General features: G+C 40.5%; 2 protein-coding genes across 9 annotated transcripts in view; one reads left to right on the top strand and one right to left on the bottom strand.

The window, feature by feature from the left end:
• The window catches only part of fam131bb (family with sequence similarity 131 member Bb), a 40,269-nt gene that overhangs the window by 218 nt on the left and 23,779 nt on the right, over positions 1-16,272 (top strand). Inside the window, exon 2 of one of the 4 annotated variants that reach the window (XM_026317505.2) lies at positions 16,091-16,177. The exons of 1 other annotated variant lie outside the window; for it this stretch is intronic. In XM_026317505.2, coding sequence (XP_026173290.1) covers positions 16,116-16,177 — 62 coding nt within the window. In that variant the 5' untranslated portion in view covers positions 16,091-16,115. Of the gene's footprint in view, positions 1-3,065; positions 3,128-16,090; positions 16,178-16,272 lie in introns of those variants that run through there. 2 more of the 4 variants (XM_026317507.2, XM_026317506.2) reach the window with 2 other exon arrangements.
• zyx (zyxin) lies at positions 184-14,450 on the bottom strand. Of its 5 annotated transcripts, none has more exons than XM_026317478.2 (10): positions 14,065-14,450; positions 7,648-7,883; positions 6,931-7,184; positions 6,254-6,349; positions 4,893-5,456; positions 4,448-4,589; positions 3,482-3,651; positions 2,896-3,074; positions 2,355-2,475; positions 184-2,239 (listed from the first exon to the last, which is right to left on the bottom strand). In XM_026317478.2, exons 2-10 carry the CDS (start codon positions 7,868-7,870, stop codon positions 2,189-2,191), a joined length of 1,800 nt encoding a protein of 599 aa, XP_026173263.1. In that variant the 5' UTR covers positions 7,871-7,883; positions 14,065-14,450; the 3' UTR covers positions 184-2,188. The 5 variants fall into 5 exon arrangements, with proteins under 5 accessions (XP_026173263.1, XP_026173260.1, XP_026173258.1 ...); XM_026317475.1 differs by having other exon boundaries at positions 184-2,264; positions 14,073-14,443; XM_026317473.1 differs by having other exon boundaries at positions 184-2,264; positions 14,065-14,441.

Genomic DNA, 16,272 nt, shown 5'->3' with positions numbered 1-16,272 from the left:
GAGGAAGCACGTTTTATCGATATCACATGGAGAGGATATAGTGGCATAAACAAATATGACACACTATCAAACTTTCATATACTGTGTATATATATATATATACACACACATATACACACACGATTCTGTGAATTGAGAACTTTAAAATCATACTACTTACAGGCTAGAAAGCAAGCAAAAACATTTGGAGTTTAGCATTTTATTTATTTTTTGATATAGCCAGAGGGGGAGAGGTGGAGCTAAATAATAACCCTAAACATACACATACGTTCACACATATCAAACAGGAATTTATAAAAAAGTTATATGAAAAACAAGGCATCTGCTTGTAATACAACAGGACATAACAGAACACCAGATAAACTGTGAAGGCATCCTCTTTCATATAATATCACATGGTGATGGCAAAGGCAGGACATCAAAGGTGAAGTAGTTGGTGCAACCAAAGACATTATAGTAAAGAAAATCCCATCACCGCCAATACAGCTAACATGCGATACTGAATGACTATTGCCCTGTTTTGTTTGACAGTCTGGTGTTGTACTGCAACAGACTCAATGCAAAGCACAAGAAACAACATTTTTCTTACTGAGAACTGAATTTCTGAGGCTGCAAATCAGACTCAATTCAAAATGAACAGTGAAATGCAATAGTGGAGAAGGCACATTGCCAGGTTTATCAATGAAATACAGCAACAAGAATAAAACTGTATATAACTGACATGATAAGACTGAAGTACAAAAGACAAATAATGGAAAGAATAGTGGTATTTATTGTAATGATAAAACAGATCTAGAGCAAAAACTCAAACAAAGATGATAAAACATACATGGATGCTTAAATATTTAATCCCATGTAACTGACTCATTAACTTTAATCTAACAGGAGCTTTGAAATATTTGGTTACTACGTCTTAGTGTTACCTAAAGCTCAAAGCTAATGTGCCTACTCATCTATTATCTGGCTGCCAGAACAGGTTATTGGTAAATGTAACTTAATAGAAAAAAAAAGCCATAAATTAGATTATTTAAAGCAAGAGATTCCAAGGAAATGCATATAAAAAAAAAACTACACTATTGTTTTTCTAGATGCTGTTTATCATGTGCAGAGTTTTAGAGAGATGTTTTATTCCACTATGAAACTGTGCAATGATCAAGTAATAGGTGCCGTTCTCAGCCATGCAGCTGACATTAACTACACTGCTTTTAAACTGTCACTGGAATGGAATCCATAGTTGGCAAATCTGTGCTTTTCTATTTGTTCATCATTTGTGCATTCAAAAAGCATGCATCTAAAAATACTTAATTAAATCAACTCTAAGCTACATCTGAGAAGAAAATTGCTGATTTTTATTCTAATCTTACGCTACAGTATGTATGATCATATAGGGAAAGCAACAAGACATAATACAAGGCATGCCTCTAAATGACCAGATTCACATCACAAAAACATTCAGTCTTATTTTGTTTTGCAGTCGATTTTCACCACTGAATGACTTTAAGATACGATCAGAGTAGACTGATTTAACGCACTTCCATTAACCATGCTCGCAGAGACTAACTGCCAAACAGTTAAAGACATGCTCTGCCAACACCTAAAACGGAGTGGTGAAATCTGCAGAATGGAGGTTCTGAATATTCCCCAGCTTATGGCAACAATCTGTCCTAGGAACATCAAAATAGTTCCGATAGGAAAAGAGACCAGCCAGTCAATGTCTTAAAATGGAAGTATTTCAGTACACGGTGCTACTAACAACACTGAGGCAAGACAAAAAACAGAAAGGCAACTTTATATTCATCAGACTGCTTTCTTGGTCAAAACTGTTCTTGTGCAAGTTATGCGGGAAATTTTAGCGTAAACATAGAATTGGCACAAAATATACGCTCTAGCACACAAGGCCAGACAGGAGATTTTCGAGTTAAGGAAGAAAATATGATCAATGCAGTACATTACTTCTGCAATGATGTGAACGAAGACCAGGGAATACTACACTGAATCTGCATGCAAACATTTTCATTCAGCACATTTACACTCACACCTGCACATATATGCTGAATAAAGCCCTATTTCAAAGGCAAAATGGAAGCTGAATGAATCCTGTGCTTTTGGATTTGGTTCATAGTTAAACTGAGTGATGCTGCATCAGCCAATCACTGTGCAGCTCGCTTGGCTCGCTGGGTGTGGCACTTCATACACAGGATCCTACCATCCAAAGGGTAGCAGCCATTTTCATCTGCTTCTATGGAGAGGGGACGAGCACAATCCTAGCAAATAAATAATACACATATTCATTAGCGTTTTGATTGTGGTCAACACATCATGTGACGTATAGTTTGATAAAATGTTGTGTTTACCTCACAACGGTAACATTTGAGGTGGAAGTTCTTGTCAAGTGCCACCACTCTGACTGTCTCCTCGCTGCCTGGTGCTGGAACAATGGGCTCATTGCAGCTCACACACAGAGGAGAAAAACGCCTGAAAGGAAATATTCACAGTGGGTCAATTTCTTACACATTCATACTCTTATAGTCAAAGAACACCTGAAGCAACGTATTCTAATGAAATCAAACCAAATATGTGGATTCCTGACCATGTGCTTATGAATATTAATCACCTTCAGCAAATCTAATTGTTTTTTCACAGTTTAGCAAGCTGTGCAATCTTACATCTCCATCTCTTGCTGATAAAAGTTTAATAATCAGCTAATGCTTCCTTATGCTGAGAAATTACAGTATGTAGATTAAAGTCAGGAGAAATAATGTTTAGGACATATTCTCCCAGCCCTCTTCCTACACTGCATGTTTGGTATAATACATTGCAAACTAAGCACTTTTCATGAGAAATTAAACAGATGTAATATTATATTAGGTTAATAACAGCCAGAAGCTACTCTACCTGTGGTAATCCTGGACACAGTAGGGGTTGTTATTGTCGTCAGTGATGAAGGGCGCCCCCTCAAGTACGCAGGAGCAGGTACTGCAGCGGAAACAGTGGGCGTGGAAACACTGGCCCACAGCTTTTAATACACGGTCGGTGATCCTCTCCCCACAACGGGAACACACAGCCAAAGAACTCTGAGGTCGAGGAGAAGGAAGTGAGAGATGGTATATTTGCTGGTTCAATATTAGTGAGTACATTATAAAAGACTTTAAATATACACTGAATACTTCAGATTATTGGTCCTCATTGGTATCTAAACTGGACTCTGTTGTGTCAAACGTAGCATGAAAAGAAATGTGCGTTCATTACAAGCTGAAACATGTTTTAGCCTGAAATAGTACAATAACAACAATAATTGTCCAAACACACACATAACTGTTTTATATTTATAACAGTGGCACAAAAATAATAATGTGGCCTTCACTATGCAGTAATCACCAGCTCCAAAAACTTCATATTTTCATTTATTCCTACGCTGAATTTGCACACTATGTACTGCTGTTAGTGTTATTACTATATTGCTGTTGTCTTTGTGTCTCACCATGTAGCACTCCTCACACTGAGGTGAGCCATCCCTATCATAGAACTGCATGCCCTGCAGGGGGCGATGGCAGCTCATGCAACAGAAGCAGTTGGAGTGGAAGAGTTTATCCATGGCCCTCACTGCAGGCTGAGTTCTGGACAAAGCCTCTCCACACTTCCCACAAACCTCTAAAAAGGGGAAAAATTGGGGTAGGAGTTGGGGAGAGGGAGGCAGAGAGGAAAGGGTTGAAAAAAGTATGATATGCAAAAAAAGTCATAAGATTTTTTTTTTTTTTTTGAAAGGCATTCATTTTCCTACTCATCTCAGCTTGTGTTAATTACTGTCACTCATCAATTTATGAGAATAACACTGTGTCCATCCACACAAACTGCTGCAACATTAGTTTCATGTAACTAATGGGGTTTAACATCTAGCAAGGTCATACATTTGTTACAGTGATAAGCAGGACGGAACAAATAATCACAGCAGAAAACCACTACAGAGACCAGCAAAAGCCTGCTACAGTTAAATTGTAGAGTATTAGAAATACATTGTGAATGAATGTATTTAATATAATGGTTAATAGTTTAACCACTTATAATGGTTTGCATTTTGCAACTTGTGTTCCAGTGTGAGATATTAAAATACTACGGGAGACACTTTTTTACATTTGCTTTTTGCATAAATCCCCCAAATAATATTACAAACACCAATTAATAAAAGTTGAGCTTGTACATTTGTTAATACGATATCACATTTGCCATTCTTGATGGTGTTTTCTTACACTGCACACTAGCAGCTAATTAATGTCTGTAATTAGGAACAATGAAGTGCCCCATTCATCTTCATTAGTGTAGAAAATCGTGTTGTCAGATGGGCTGTGATAGACAATTCTTTCAAGCATATAGACAACGAAGAATATGACTGTATTAGTGGTGGAGTGTGAAATCAATGTGTGTCTGTCAGTGAATAGCATGTGTGTACCTGTAGGAGGGGAGGTGATGACAGGTGCCTGTTTGTCCATGTCCTTAATGAAGTCCTTGGTCATTCTCTCCAACTCCTCCACCTCCCTCATGTTCAGAGGAACACCTCCACCTGGGATTTGAACTGGCCCAGGAGGTGAGGGCTGATTACATTACATGCACACACACGCACAGACACAGACACGCGCACAAAGACACACACACAAAGAGACACGGAAAATTATCCATTGGCACATATGTATACATTATTTACATTTCATTCAGAATGCCAGCATTTTGTTAAATATTTAGTAGTTTAACTTTAAAAATACTATTAGTGCATGTCCGTAAAAGGCATAATTCCTTACTGTTCATTATAAACTACATTATCTGTACATCACGTGCTTTCTACTATACATGCAAGCCAAGGAGTGCAAAGTGCAAAGTGAAAGAAAACTGGAACATACTGTTGGTGCAGGGGGAGTTTTCCTTGGTTGGTTAAAGGAGGAGGGTGATGCCATTGTCTTCGGTTGAGGAGGAGGCACAGCAGCAGGAGGGTTTTGGTTCACATTCACCTGACTAGCAAATGGAGAACTCTTTATGTGATTAGAGGCCGGGACAGCGGTCATGTTGTTTGGTGCAGCAGGAGGTGCAGGGGGGGCTGCGGGAGGTGGAGGAAAAGAACTGGTGGCAGATGGAGGGGAAGGTTTTGCTGCTCCACTGATTGGGGTGGGCGCCTGGTTTAGATTCTGGTTCAGTTTTTGTGCAAGAGATGTAGATGAAGTTCTCCCTCCGACACCAGATTTGGGTGCCACAGCCGGGGCCTTAGCAATTTGCTGAGCAGCAGTGTTTGGGCCAGAAGTGTGATTGGCTTGTCGGTTTGTTCTGGCTTTGAGTTCCTCAGCCCAGGGTGCAGGAGGTGGGCGGTCTCCCAACTCAGGAGGTGGTAGGAAAGAGAGTGCTGGTTTCGGAGCAGTTGGTGGAGGCGCAAAAGGCTTGGGTGCTGGTGCGGAAGAATGCTGGCTTGGTAACTGTGGATAACACATCAGAAGACATCAGATGACAACGATAAAAGTAGATTTTCACAGAAATATTTACCTAAAAACAAAGCTAACAGAAAGAGAAATTAAATGTGAGACTTTTCAGGACAAGTGCCTAGTCAAAGTTAATATCTAGTGTAAAACACCGAATGTGAAATGCAGCAAGCAGACACCTTTATGTTGAATGAGGTACTTTTATTAAAGTAAATATTGGAAATGCTCCCGACTTTGAGCTTATCAGAAGTGCTTCATCTTTCTGACATTTACTTTGTGGTTTGCAGCCAACATTATTCTACCCTGATCCAGTACCTCCCAGTTGGATAAAAACACTCTCCATTTATGGACCTCTGACTGGGTCTCTGGCAGCACATTCTGGCTTCATCACACTCTCATGCTCTCCACTCAGTACTGTTTGCATCAATCTCTCTCTGCAAGTGTCTCCTCTCTCAGTGTGAATCACCAGCACCCTCACTTTCTGTTTTCTCTTTAGGTCTGATGTGCAGTGTGTGCAGTTCACTTATCATTGAGCTTTCAACCTGAACAGATGACGAAAGACTAATAAAAGCAACCTGGCATCTCTCCAAGCCATTCCCACAGACCTACCTTGCTTCCCCCTCACCCCCCTTTTCATCCCTCTGTGTGACTCACTCTTTTTCTACAGAGTCTCCTGTGACTCAAAGTCTGCTGTCGTTTTTGTCTCTAATTTTCTCTGTCGACCTCTAGCAATCATACATCTTTCTGACTACATCCTAACATTCCTTAACCCCGGCCCTGCATTTTTTTTGTACCTTAGGGTTGAAAGGTCCTCTGGTCTCCATCTCAGACAACAAGTCAGTCAGAGAATCAAGCTGTTGATCAAAACTTGTCTGCTTCTCTGTCAGTCTCTGGCAGAGGAAGACAGAAAGAGGACATAAAAAATGTTATCCATGCAAATAAAGGGATCACAATGACACACACTGAATGAGGCCACTATAAACAAAGAATGCAAACGTGGACAGGTGAGAAATTGTGTCAGACTTAGGTTTTTTTGCTTAGAACTTAGCATAAAAGTCTTTGCTAATTTAAACCTGAGGTATACTTCTGTCTTTATCATTTCCATGTTGCTTTTTGATACTAGCTAACATAACCTAATTCCATACATTCATAAATTCGTAGCCTGACAAGCCAATTGCAATTAATTAACTGCAGTCTTACAATAAACCTTTCACTGCAATGACAAACAATGACATAAATGTGCGATAATCCAGTTAGAGGCTTGAAACTGGGTGGTTTACCCTCAGACTAATGCTAATACAATTTGTGGGAAAATCTCAAAACACAGTATTTCCTGCCAACACTCCATTGGCTCATTATGATCCCACAACAATGTGTTGCTGTCCTAAATGACTGTCTATTAATATCTACATGCAGCAAAAGGAAGAAACATGTAGACAGGCAAAGCAAGTTAAATACCATTGGGACTCACCTGTGGGTTTCCGACAGCACTGGAAACACAGACAGGGAGAGGTGGCGGGGGTGGGGGAGGAGGAGGGGAGGGGCAGGTAGCTGGACAGGCACTTTCCTCAGGAGGAGCTGGGAGGGGTAGGTCATCTGCCACTGGAGGTGGAGCGGGAAAGGCAGGAGGGGGGACCTCAGAGGCAGTGGTTGTGGTATGGAATTCAGGGGGAGGGGCTGGCAAATCATCATCCAGTGGAGGAGGAGGAGGAGGGGGTGGGAAGTCTGACAAAAAAATGAAGGTTGGTTGGTTAAAAGCTGTAACAGAATGGTTTCTTGCACAGTCACTTTTACTTATCAATGCAGTTTTTAGTGACAATCATTTATTAGCTATTTGCATGCTTTAACAAAGAATCACAGCAGAAAAGACCAAACTCAAAAATCAAAATTGGGGGGGGTTGGGTTGAAAGGTATTTGATGACATTACGCTGTTTCACTGATGGCTTTGTAACTTTAAATGTCTTACTGGTATGCCGATATATGTTGTCCTGAATTAAATGTACCCTGTGGAGTTCTTGACAATTAATTACAACCACAGCACTAACACAACTGATATGTTTTATCACTCAATTGTGAAGCATGCTTGAGCATAAGAAGCAGCATGGGGTGGGAAAGGGGCAGGGTCTTCAAAGAGTAGATATAAGAAGATGAAGACTGGTTTGCAAAACAATATAAATAATGTATATACCATCACAGAGTGAAGGGGGCGGCGGAGGCATATCTCCAACTCGACCAATCACGCCCATGCCTACTGGTGTCGGTGACGGAGCTGAGGGCGGTGTCTGGCTTTTGGGCCGTGGTGGGGCCACAGAGGCAAACTTCTTTGGCTGGTTGTAGAAGGATGGAGTGGTGACTTTAAAGTTCAGAGAAGATGTCACCATGAATGGCTTGCTACCGTTTGAGTCTTCCATTTTGTGTATTTATCTGAAGACGAACACAAAGAAAAAACTTCATGGACAAAAGACACTATACAGAACAAAATGAATCCTTATATAAGAGTCTGTTTTCTGACAAAGGCATAGAACAAGTTGCAGTGAAGTTCAAACAGCAGCAGAGTAATTACTTTCACTGCACACGAGAAATAATCAGCTGATTAAAGTCAAAGGCCTTGCATTCCTTGGCAGTGTATACATGTTTGCCGTTTTGTTGTGATGTTGACACATCTACTAGATATTTGGTAAAAAAAAAAAATTTTTTAAAAATCCAACCTACACACTAATTTTAAGCAGGTTTTGAAGTGAGGTTTCCTCATTGAAAAGTGACTAAAGTAACTACATTCTAAGATGTCAGTGCACATACAGACTAAATTTTCTTGATGTTTGAGGGCAGTGCTGATGCAAAAATGTCCTTCAATGCAGTGCAAAATGGAAACATGAGCTACTCACAGCTGTAACAAAGAAAACACTCTGTGGATAGTGAGATCGAAGCAGGGAAAAGTCAGAAAATATAAATCTAGGGTATTAAATCTGGGTGAGAACAATTTGAAATTGGCTGTAGCTTCCTAACATTCAGATTCATTCCATACATAATGTTTAGCAATTTCTATTAGTATAAAACATCAAGTTCTTGTCCAAATGGTATCCTGTGCATGACGATGCTTATTGTGTAACTTTCAGCTGTCTTGACAGCCTAAAGCTGAGAGAGTGAAGCTTAATCAAACAGAGGTTTATTGTGGCTCGCAGTGTCGCTTAAAATGTAACTTGGACTTTTTCTGGATTTGGTGAAATAGCAATAAAACAGAAGGGTTGGGCAACATTCTGAAAATGCAGTGTTATCAAATCCCTTTAAACACAAAAGTCTTGGTACATGGTCCAGAATAGAATGAGAGAAAAGTATATATAAAGTATACAAAGCTAACAGAGCAAAGACTCCCTGACGCCTGACACGATTTCAAATATTTTACACATGGTCGTTTCCAGTGACACAAGGTTCATAAGAAAGAGTCTGGTTTAAAGAGGGAAAGATGGCCACCATCGTAACATTTTCATGCAAGGTACGTCAGAAAGAGGATGAGCTCAAATATTTACCCCACACATACTAGTGGCTAAACAAATGTTGATGTTAACTTTGGTGTCTCTTCTAAGCTTCCTCAGCAAGTCTGAACACATTTCTCTGTAGACGGCCGGCCCCGAACATGACCTTTCCTCAAAAGCACAGCTGTTATTACTGACCCCACCACCCACACGCAAACAGGCACACATCTGGACACTAACTGCACTCTTTTGCTGTTTAACAAACAGCTTAACCCTGAAATAGATACATAATTGTAATAATTAGAAATACTGACCTGAATAACTATTTATGCAGCCTTTAACATAAACGTCATGCAGCCACAACCTGTAACCAAATGTGCTGAAGATAGAAGGATTAGTCAATTTGGAGGTAACATTTTCCAATGAACAGTGAATATGTAGTTATCGTCACTTCACTGTGTGGCATTTATCCTCTGTAAATGTCACGATTAAAGTTACATTCACATGTCCTCTCTGCACATAATGCTTGAGTACTAGTCAAACAAAAATCCTCCCAAAGCTTCAGAAATCTTTGTTTGCACCGTGGGTTAGAACCGTTTTCATATTTTCATGTAATCGAGTTTGCAGTTTGAAAAACAATCTTTCCAAGAAGACAGTAAGTCTGACATAGTCTTATAAAATTATGATGAAGATGGGGTCAGCTAACAGTAAAGGCTAAACCAGGTTAACCAGTTATGAAAAGGTGAAGTGTTTCATCCCCATTCCTCTTTGTTGGGCCACAGAGGCAACACTTCAAGTTCTGACAAGATAAGAAGCCCCCCCTTTAGAGCTGGTGTCTAGTATTGCTGGTGCTCATAACGTAACCAGCTTCTGAGAGAACAGCACCTCTGCTTCTTAGATCGGCTTCCTTTGATGCAAGATTTACTGATGTTTAACAATTTTAACCATATATGTCCAGGATGAGGCTTTAATGCCCATTACACATACTGAGTGGTCAGCTGGAGCACTGTCTCATAGGCTAGTCATATGATCATTATGAAACACTGATGTCCAAATCCTCCTATCTACGGCATCTACAAGCCACTTTACCAACATTATCGTGATTCATCATTACAGAATTGTGTAAATTCATTATTAATCATATTTGAATGTGTATGTAGGGTTTGGATAATGATAGGTATGTTTCTTCACATAGCAACATTTGAGTAACTCCTGATGATATATCAGACTGTAACATCACTAAGCAATAACAGCAATCACAACAGCTGCACCGGAACAAGACACGACTAGTTTCAACCATTTGTTTCAAAGAAAAGAAAAAGTTTGGTAGAGAAATAATATAACTGCATGAGATTTGCACTCGTATGTCATGGTCCTTCACAGGGAGTTGCAAAAACACTGAGCGACAGAATATTAGCTCCATTTCACCCATTCACTTAAATAATTCAGAAACCTGCTGCATGAATCAGTGTTTCCAGGTGTCTGCACCAAAGAGCAGAACGAGTTTGCTTCTTTGCAGACAGAGGCTAATTTCGCTAGGCTGATATGTGTAGCAATGGAAAAAAAGACTACTAAAAGAAAAGCCAGAAATGACATATGTTTCACAGTCCTATGGCACCTAACCCAGGATTATGACTTATTTCATGCTGCATGGAGTGGAGTTTTAATGCAAAAAAAAAAAAAAATGATTGGCTACAATCAAGATAAATCTACTGGGTTAAAAAGAGATTTGCAAGACTAAAACAAACATGAGGGCACTAAACATTTCACTTTTGCCAGGGATGGGTATGAACTGCAATTTTGTCATTTTATTACAGCACTTTAGCTACCTTGTTTTTTAGAAAGCAATGTGCAATAAACTTCTCAATTATTCAACAGTGAGGATAACTGGTGGTCAGTTTCCATCTGTTCCTTGACACGGTCCCCCAAGGGATTTAATACGGTGAGATCAGCTCCCCACTCAGGTCCAACCATCTCACTGCAAATCTTTCTGGAAACTTGATCCTTGAGATGAGAGAGACCCTCAGCGCTCAGGAACATATTTGGCATGAAAACTCAATGACATCACCTTTTTTTTTTTTTTTTTTGTACACTCCAGTCACCCCATTTCTCCCTTTCTCTCCTTCTCACTTAATGAAAACCTTGTCCTGGCTTACATTCACAACCTGCCGTATAGTCTGCAGCAGACCACAGCCATGTTTATCCCTTTTATTCTTGAGCTTTCCTTCAATTTCTCATTCATCTCCCACCCACCACTTCAACCGAATGACATAATTTGAAGCTGCATGTAATCATTTATACATTGCAATTGTATTGCAGGGTGGTACTGTGTAGCCTTTACACAGGGCACCAGCATAAATCACATACTGTACTCTGCAGCTTTTGAACTTTGTATAGACTCCAAAAAACCGGTTCTCAACCCTGGTTTGGGGAACTTATTCCACTTTATTTTCATTACAACTCAGCAGGAAGTGATTTACACCTGAAATCGAGGGACAAGGTGATAAGCCTAACTACACCGTTGGATATAAAAACCAGCAGGGCTGTGACGTTCATTCATTTGGTTGGAGAACTGCTGCCCTAGAAAACTAGATAACAGCTTCCAGGCTTGGGTATAGAATTTTGAGACTCAGCATTTTAAATCCCACATGTACTATTAAAACAATGCAAACAAATAGAAGTAAAGCTAAGCTCTTTTGTGCCCCACTTTCTATTATCTATGTTTTGTCTCCTGTTTGATAGATTCACATTAAACTTTTACTCAGCAGTGGTTTATTGTGGTTACAGAGGAACTAGAAGTGGTTTATATACTGTACTACCACTTTTTAAAAGGTCATTTGGAAGCGTTGTAGCAGGGTGCCTAGTTGATGTACTGTTATTTGTCCTTTCACTATCAAAACGCTTTCACAAAGGTGGAGTGATTCTTCTTCATTCAGCAATATAATACCACTGCGATGTAATTTGTGTCAGTATTAAAAGGAATTCATATATTAAACTTTTCCTCTAGTTTCAGTCACATGTTGGGAGGTTCCTTGGGCAAGTATAATACAAAGTATAACAAAAACAATAAGGAAAAAAGTAACAGCAAAAAGATTTTACTGTGTTTATAAAGTAAGTACCTTGTCTGTCAACCTAAGAAGTGGAATTTCTGACAGTATTTCCACTTATTTGTTAAATATGTGGTCAGTCATGTTATCAGATTAGTATCTTGTTTTTGAAACTCTCCATTGTTCTGATGTTAATAGCACACCCAGTTTCTGGGAAAGCGTGTCTAGGCCAGGGGTCACTAATGCAGGGACAAACAACCTTTTCAATTTCCATCTTTCAGGTCACTGAGCATGCACCGAGTACCAGTGCTGCGCTCCCTCTCAGACGGCAGTTAGATCAATGATTGAACAGGCGACATTTCATCGGCATCAGCCAAGGTCGAGCTCTCACCTGAACCGCCTTGTCTGCTTTCACTGACATACAGTAAACTCACAGAATAGTGACAAGACACCGCACGGGGCAACAGATAGACATGCGACGGTTTGAGGCAAAGGGATTCTGAAAAATAACTTGTCTCTTGATTCGTGCAAGCTACAATTAGGATTCCTCATCACCCCAGACAAAAAGACCTGCAGCCAGCCAATAACAGATCATCTTTTTTCACAGGTTTATATTTGCCTTACCAATTCACTGAGGTGTCAATAATGATAACCCCAGTCAAATAGATGCACCACACTAACCACACTGGAGCCCTTCTCACTCCAAGTTATTCTTAAACTTACTGTGGTTTGGGGTTGAGGCTCCTCCTTTATCTATATGTAGCTGATGAAAAGGCAAATTAGAGAGGCTGGGCACAGCCGAGTGGAAGCTGCAGCATTTCTATGGCCCTATTCTCTAAACACTCCTTATTAGTGCAAAAAAGCTGTGGCAGATCTCTTTAAAATCCTCTCATGCATGACACAAAACACAACTAGGTATGCATACAGGCCATTCAGATGTGCTCCTGATTAACTGACTAACAGCTGCAGCTCTGTTCCATAGTATCTTCAATCTCAACACTGGGACCAGCTTACATGTGCAGCACATACCCAGGACACTAACCCTAATTAAACTATACACACTCATTATCTTGATAAAGAGCCACATGTATAAGGTCTCAACATGTGCACAGTAGAAAGGTAACAGATTTCTATATTAGCTAGACGCTCCCCACACCCTGGCACCACATTTGGCACCACATAGCTTTAGCCAGCTGTTAGCCAGTGACAGCTGACAGCAATGGGCACAAAGACAATGACTGGGTTAATTAGCAATGGACAGTAGTGATGGGTTCTAGCTAAGGCTGACTGGAAAAGCTAACGTTTCTAGCTAGCATCAATAAAATCAACATTACTAAGAGCCAACCCGGATAGCATTTGCATACAGTTAAAGTCCGATTTCCAATGCAAAGCAGGCACGTTAGCGACAAAGCTTCGACACACTCTGGCTTAGAAATCGACCCAGAGCAGAAATACAATCAAAACAGGTGAATGAGAGCTGCCACTCACCTGCACCTCCAGATAAACGGATTCTAGTTATGTTAGCCTGGGCTGGACCACTGTCCTCAGCTTGGGTCAGCAGATGTGACTAACACCGGCGCATTGTTCTCACCTCACACGGCTCCTCTAAATATTTATTTATTTTTTTAAATCAAGTTTAATAATCTCGCTACTTTCTGAACCTAAACGATTACTGCTGCACTTCTAGCCTGCTGGCTTTAGTTAGCTAGCTAACTTTTCAGCTGGACTTCCTGTTGGAGCTTCCGCATAGCCCGGTGCTTATCATCGGTGTCCATCAGCTGATGTAGAGATTTACTTTGACTAAGATTAGCCCCCAGTCACTGAACAGACACCCAGCCACCCATAGACAGCCATCACCCAGTCAGAGTCATACAAAGCGCTGCTCTATGAAAGGTCCACTTAGATCCTTACCTGAAGTGTTCACAACAGCCTGAGGACTCAGTAGACCTGTGCTTACCACGAGAGCTGCACTGACAAATGGCTTTACCTTATTAGGCAACCTGTAGCAGTCTGCCACCCCTAAAACAACAAGACACACCACCACCTCCTCCTGTTTTCCTGATTCACAACTATAAAGTGACTTACCCTGTTACCTCAGCTGCACTCTGGATCTCTCTTTTACTTCCTCTTCTTCTTTTTGCTCTTGTTTTTCTCCAGGTCCAAGCTGAGTAAGAGTTGTCTGTAATGGTAACTTCTCTTTCTCTCTTCCCCTCTCCAGCTGTTAGACCCTCCCCCTGTGCTTCTCGGTCTGGAAAAGGAATGATACCATCCTTCCAAACAAGTTCTTTCTCGTCTGTTTTTGGCTCAGAACTTGTGTAGTGCGGTGTAAACTCTCTCTCTCTCTCTCTCTCTCTCTCTCTCTCTCTCTCTCTTTGTGTGTGTGTGTGTGTTCACAAACTGTCCGGTCAGACCCCTCCTCCTGCTCTCTTTTCTCTCTGGATTCTTGCAGCATTCTTCATTCAATGACATCAACCCCGCTGCCTCTCCTTGTAAGGTCAGACTGAGAGAATGAGGGAGACAGAGGGAGGGAGTGATAAAGGGGCTGGAGGCTTGATTAGATACAGATACTAAGAGCATTCGGGTTTAAACACAACTACACTGGCTGAAGAAAGTATGTACTGGCTTGTGGAAATGGCTGGCTGTTTATTTACTTTGAGAAAAAAGAACATAAGACAGGTTTTGTGCCTTTTTTCCCCACTTGTCTCGACATGTAAAGCTGAGGATCAGATTGTAAAAGCATTATTCTTGCAAAAGGGTTATTTCACTGTATAAGATCACTATGTGTGATGATTAAATGTAAATATATTTTATGGCTCTCTCTCAAGTCTTACTGTTTTTCTTCCTGATAATGAGGATGTGATCGCTCTCGATGTGGCATGAAATGACACCTCCCATCCTGCTCATCACTTCCATGACATAATGTCATTTTAGTCTCTCTGTCTCTCTCTCTCTCTCTCACACACACACACACACACACACCATGTAGCTCACACCTTTGAACCCTGCCACAGAACAATTTCGGGTGTTTGTACACTGCAAACACACCTATTATTGAGTTCATTTGATATAAATGGAAACATATTCCTGACATTTATAATCCTATTTTCAATATTTAACGTTTTTACATTTATATTGACATAAGAGGTACAGCAAAAAACCCAATAAAATGCAACTGTTTCACTTCAGATAAATGCAAATTGACTAAAGAATTCCAAGATTTCACTACACTCAAATGTCTGTGTTTATGGCTAAAATAATTTGTCAGTCAACAACTTTAGGTTTTGGATTACTGGTCAGATGAAAACAAATCATTTCATTAAGTCAGCTGGAGGTTTTGGAAATTGTGACATCGGTTTTCCACAATTTTCTCCCTTTTTAAAGGCAAACAATGAAGAGATTAATTAAGGAAATAATTGGCAGATTAACAGATAAAGTTGCAGCCCTCTATGTACTGTTTCAGCATAATTCTTGATAAACAAGAGGAACAGCAATGGAAACAAATGCACTTATCGCAGACGACTGGCAAAGTGTTTTTCTATGTTTTGTCTTTGTTGAAGGTTGAATATGTTGTTAAAAGTGAATATTTTAAGTGACTCCCATGTGAGAAACATATTCTGTCTAGACTGTTTTGCCTTTTTGAGACTGCCAACCCCTCACAGATGACTTTATGACCACCCCCCCTAGACACAGCTGAGTTACACTTGATTCAGGTTGTGAAATCATAATCAAATTCTCAGTTGACTTTAGTTATGTTTGAATCTGTGCATGTAGCTGTTATTGCTTGATTCATGTCCATGAACTACAGGGTGTGGTCACTGGGGTCTTTGATAGCCTATTGTCCCACAAGGAATGTTTCCAGTCTCTCCTCATTTCCACTGGGAGAAAAATGTGTTGAATTTCCACTCAGAGATTTCAACAGCAACTCTGGTTCTTTGCAGAGAAAAAATGTGCACCTTATCCTGCCTAGAGCTAACATACTTAATGCGATTGCAGGTACGCATTTGTTTGTCGATCCAAATTCCAGCCAGCTCATGCGTTTTATTTCATTTGACTGGTGACAGGAGTAAGGAAGCTGAAGTGACATATGTAGCACTTTCCTGCTCTTTTCCAGCCAGCTGCAAACACTGGGTGGTGCCATGGTGACTGAAGTTTGGATCAGGCAGGGAAAAGGCAGCTCTAGGGTCCAGTTAGTCTGGAGGTAAGACAAAAAAACAGGAGGCCATCAGAATCAGAGCCAGACAGCCTGGAAAGCAGCCAAACCTTGGAATGAACAGTTCCCCTGCCCCTCCCTCT

The sequence above is a fragment of the Mastacembelus armatus genome, chromosome 16 (genome assembly GCF_900324485.2).
Source record: "Mastacembelus armatus chromosome 16, fMasArm1.2, whole genome shotgun sequence".
NCBI lineage: Eukaryota > Metazoa > Chordata > Actinopteri > Synbranchiformes > Mastacembelidae > Mastacembelus > Mastacembelus armatus.
This window is presented reverse-complemented; position numbering and strand designations above follow the sequence as displayed.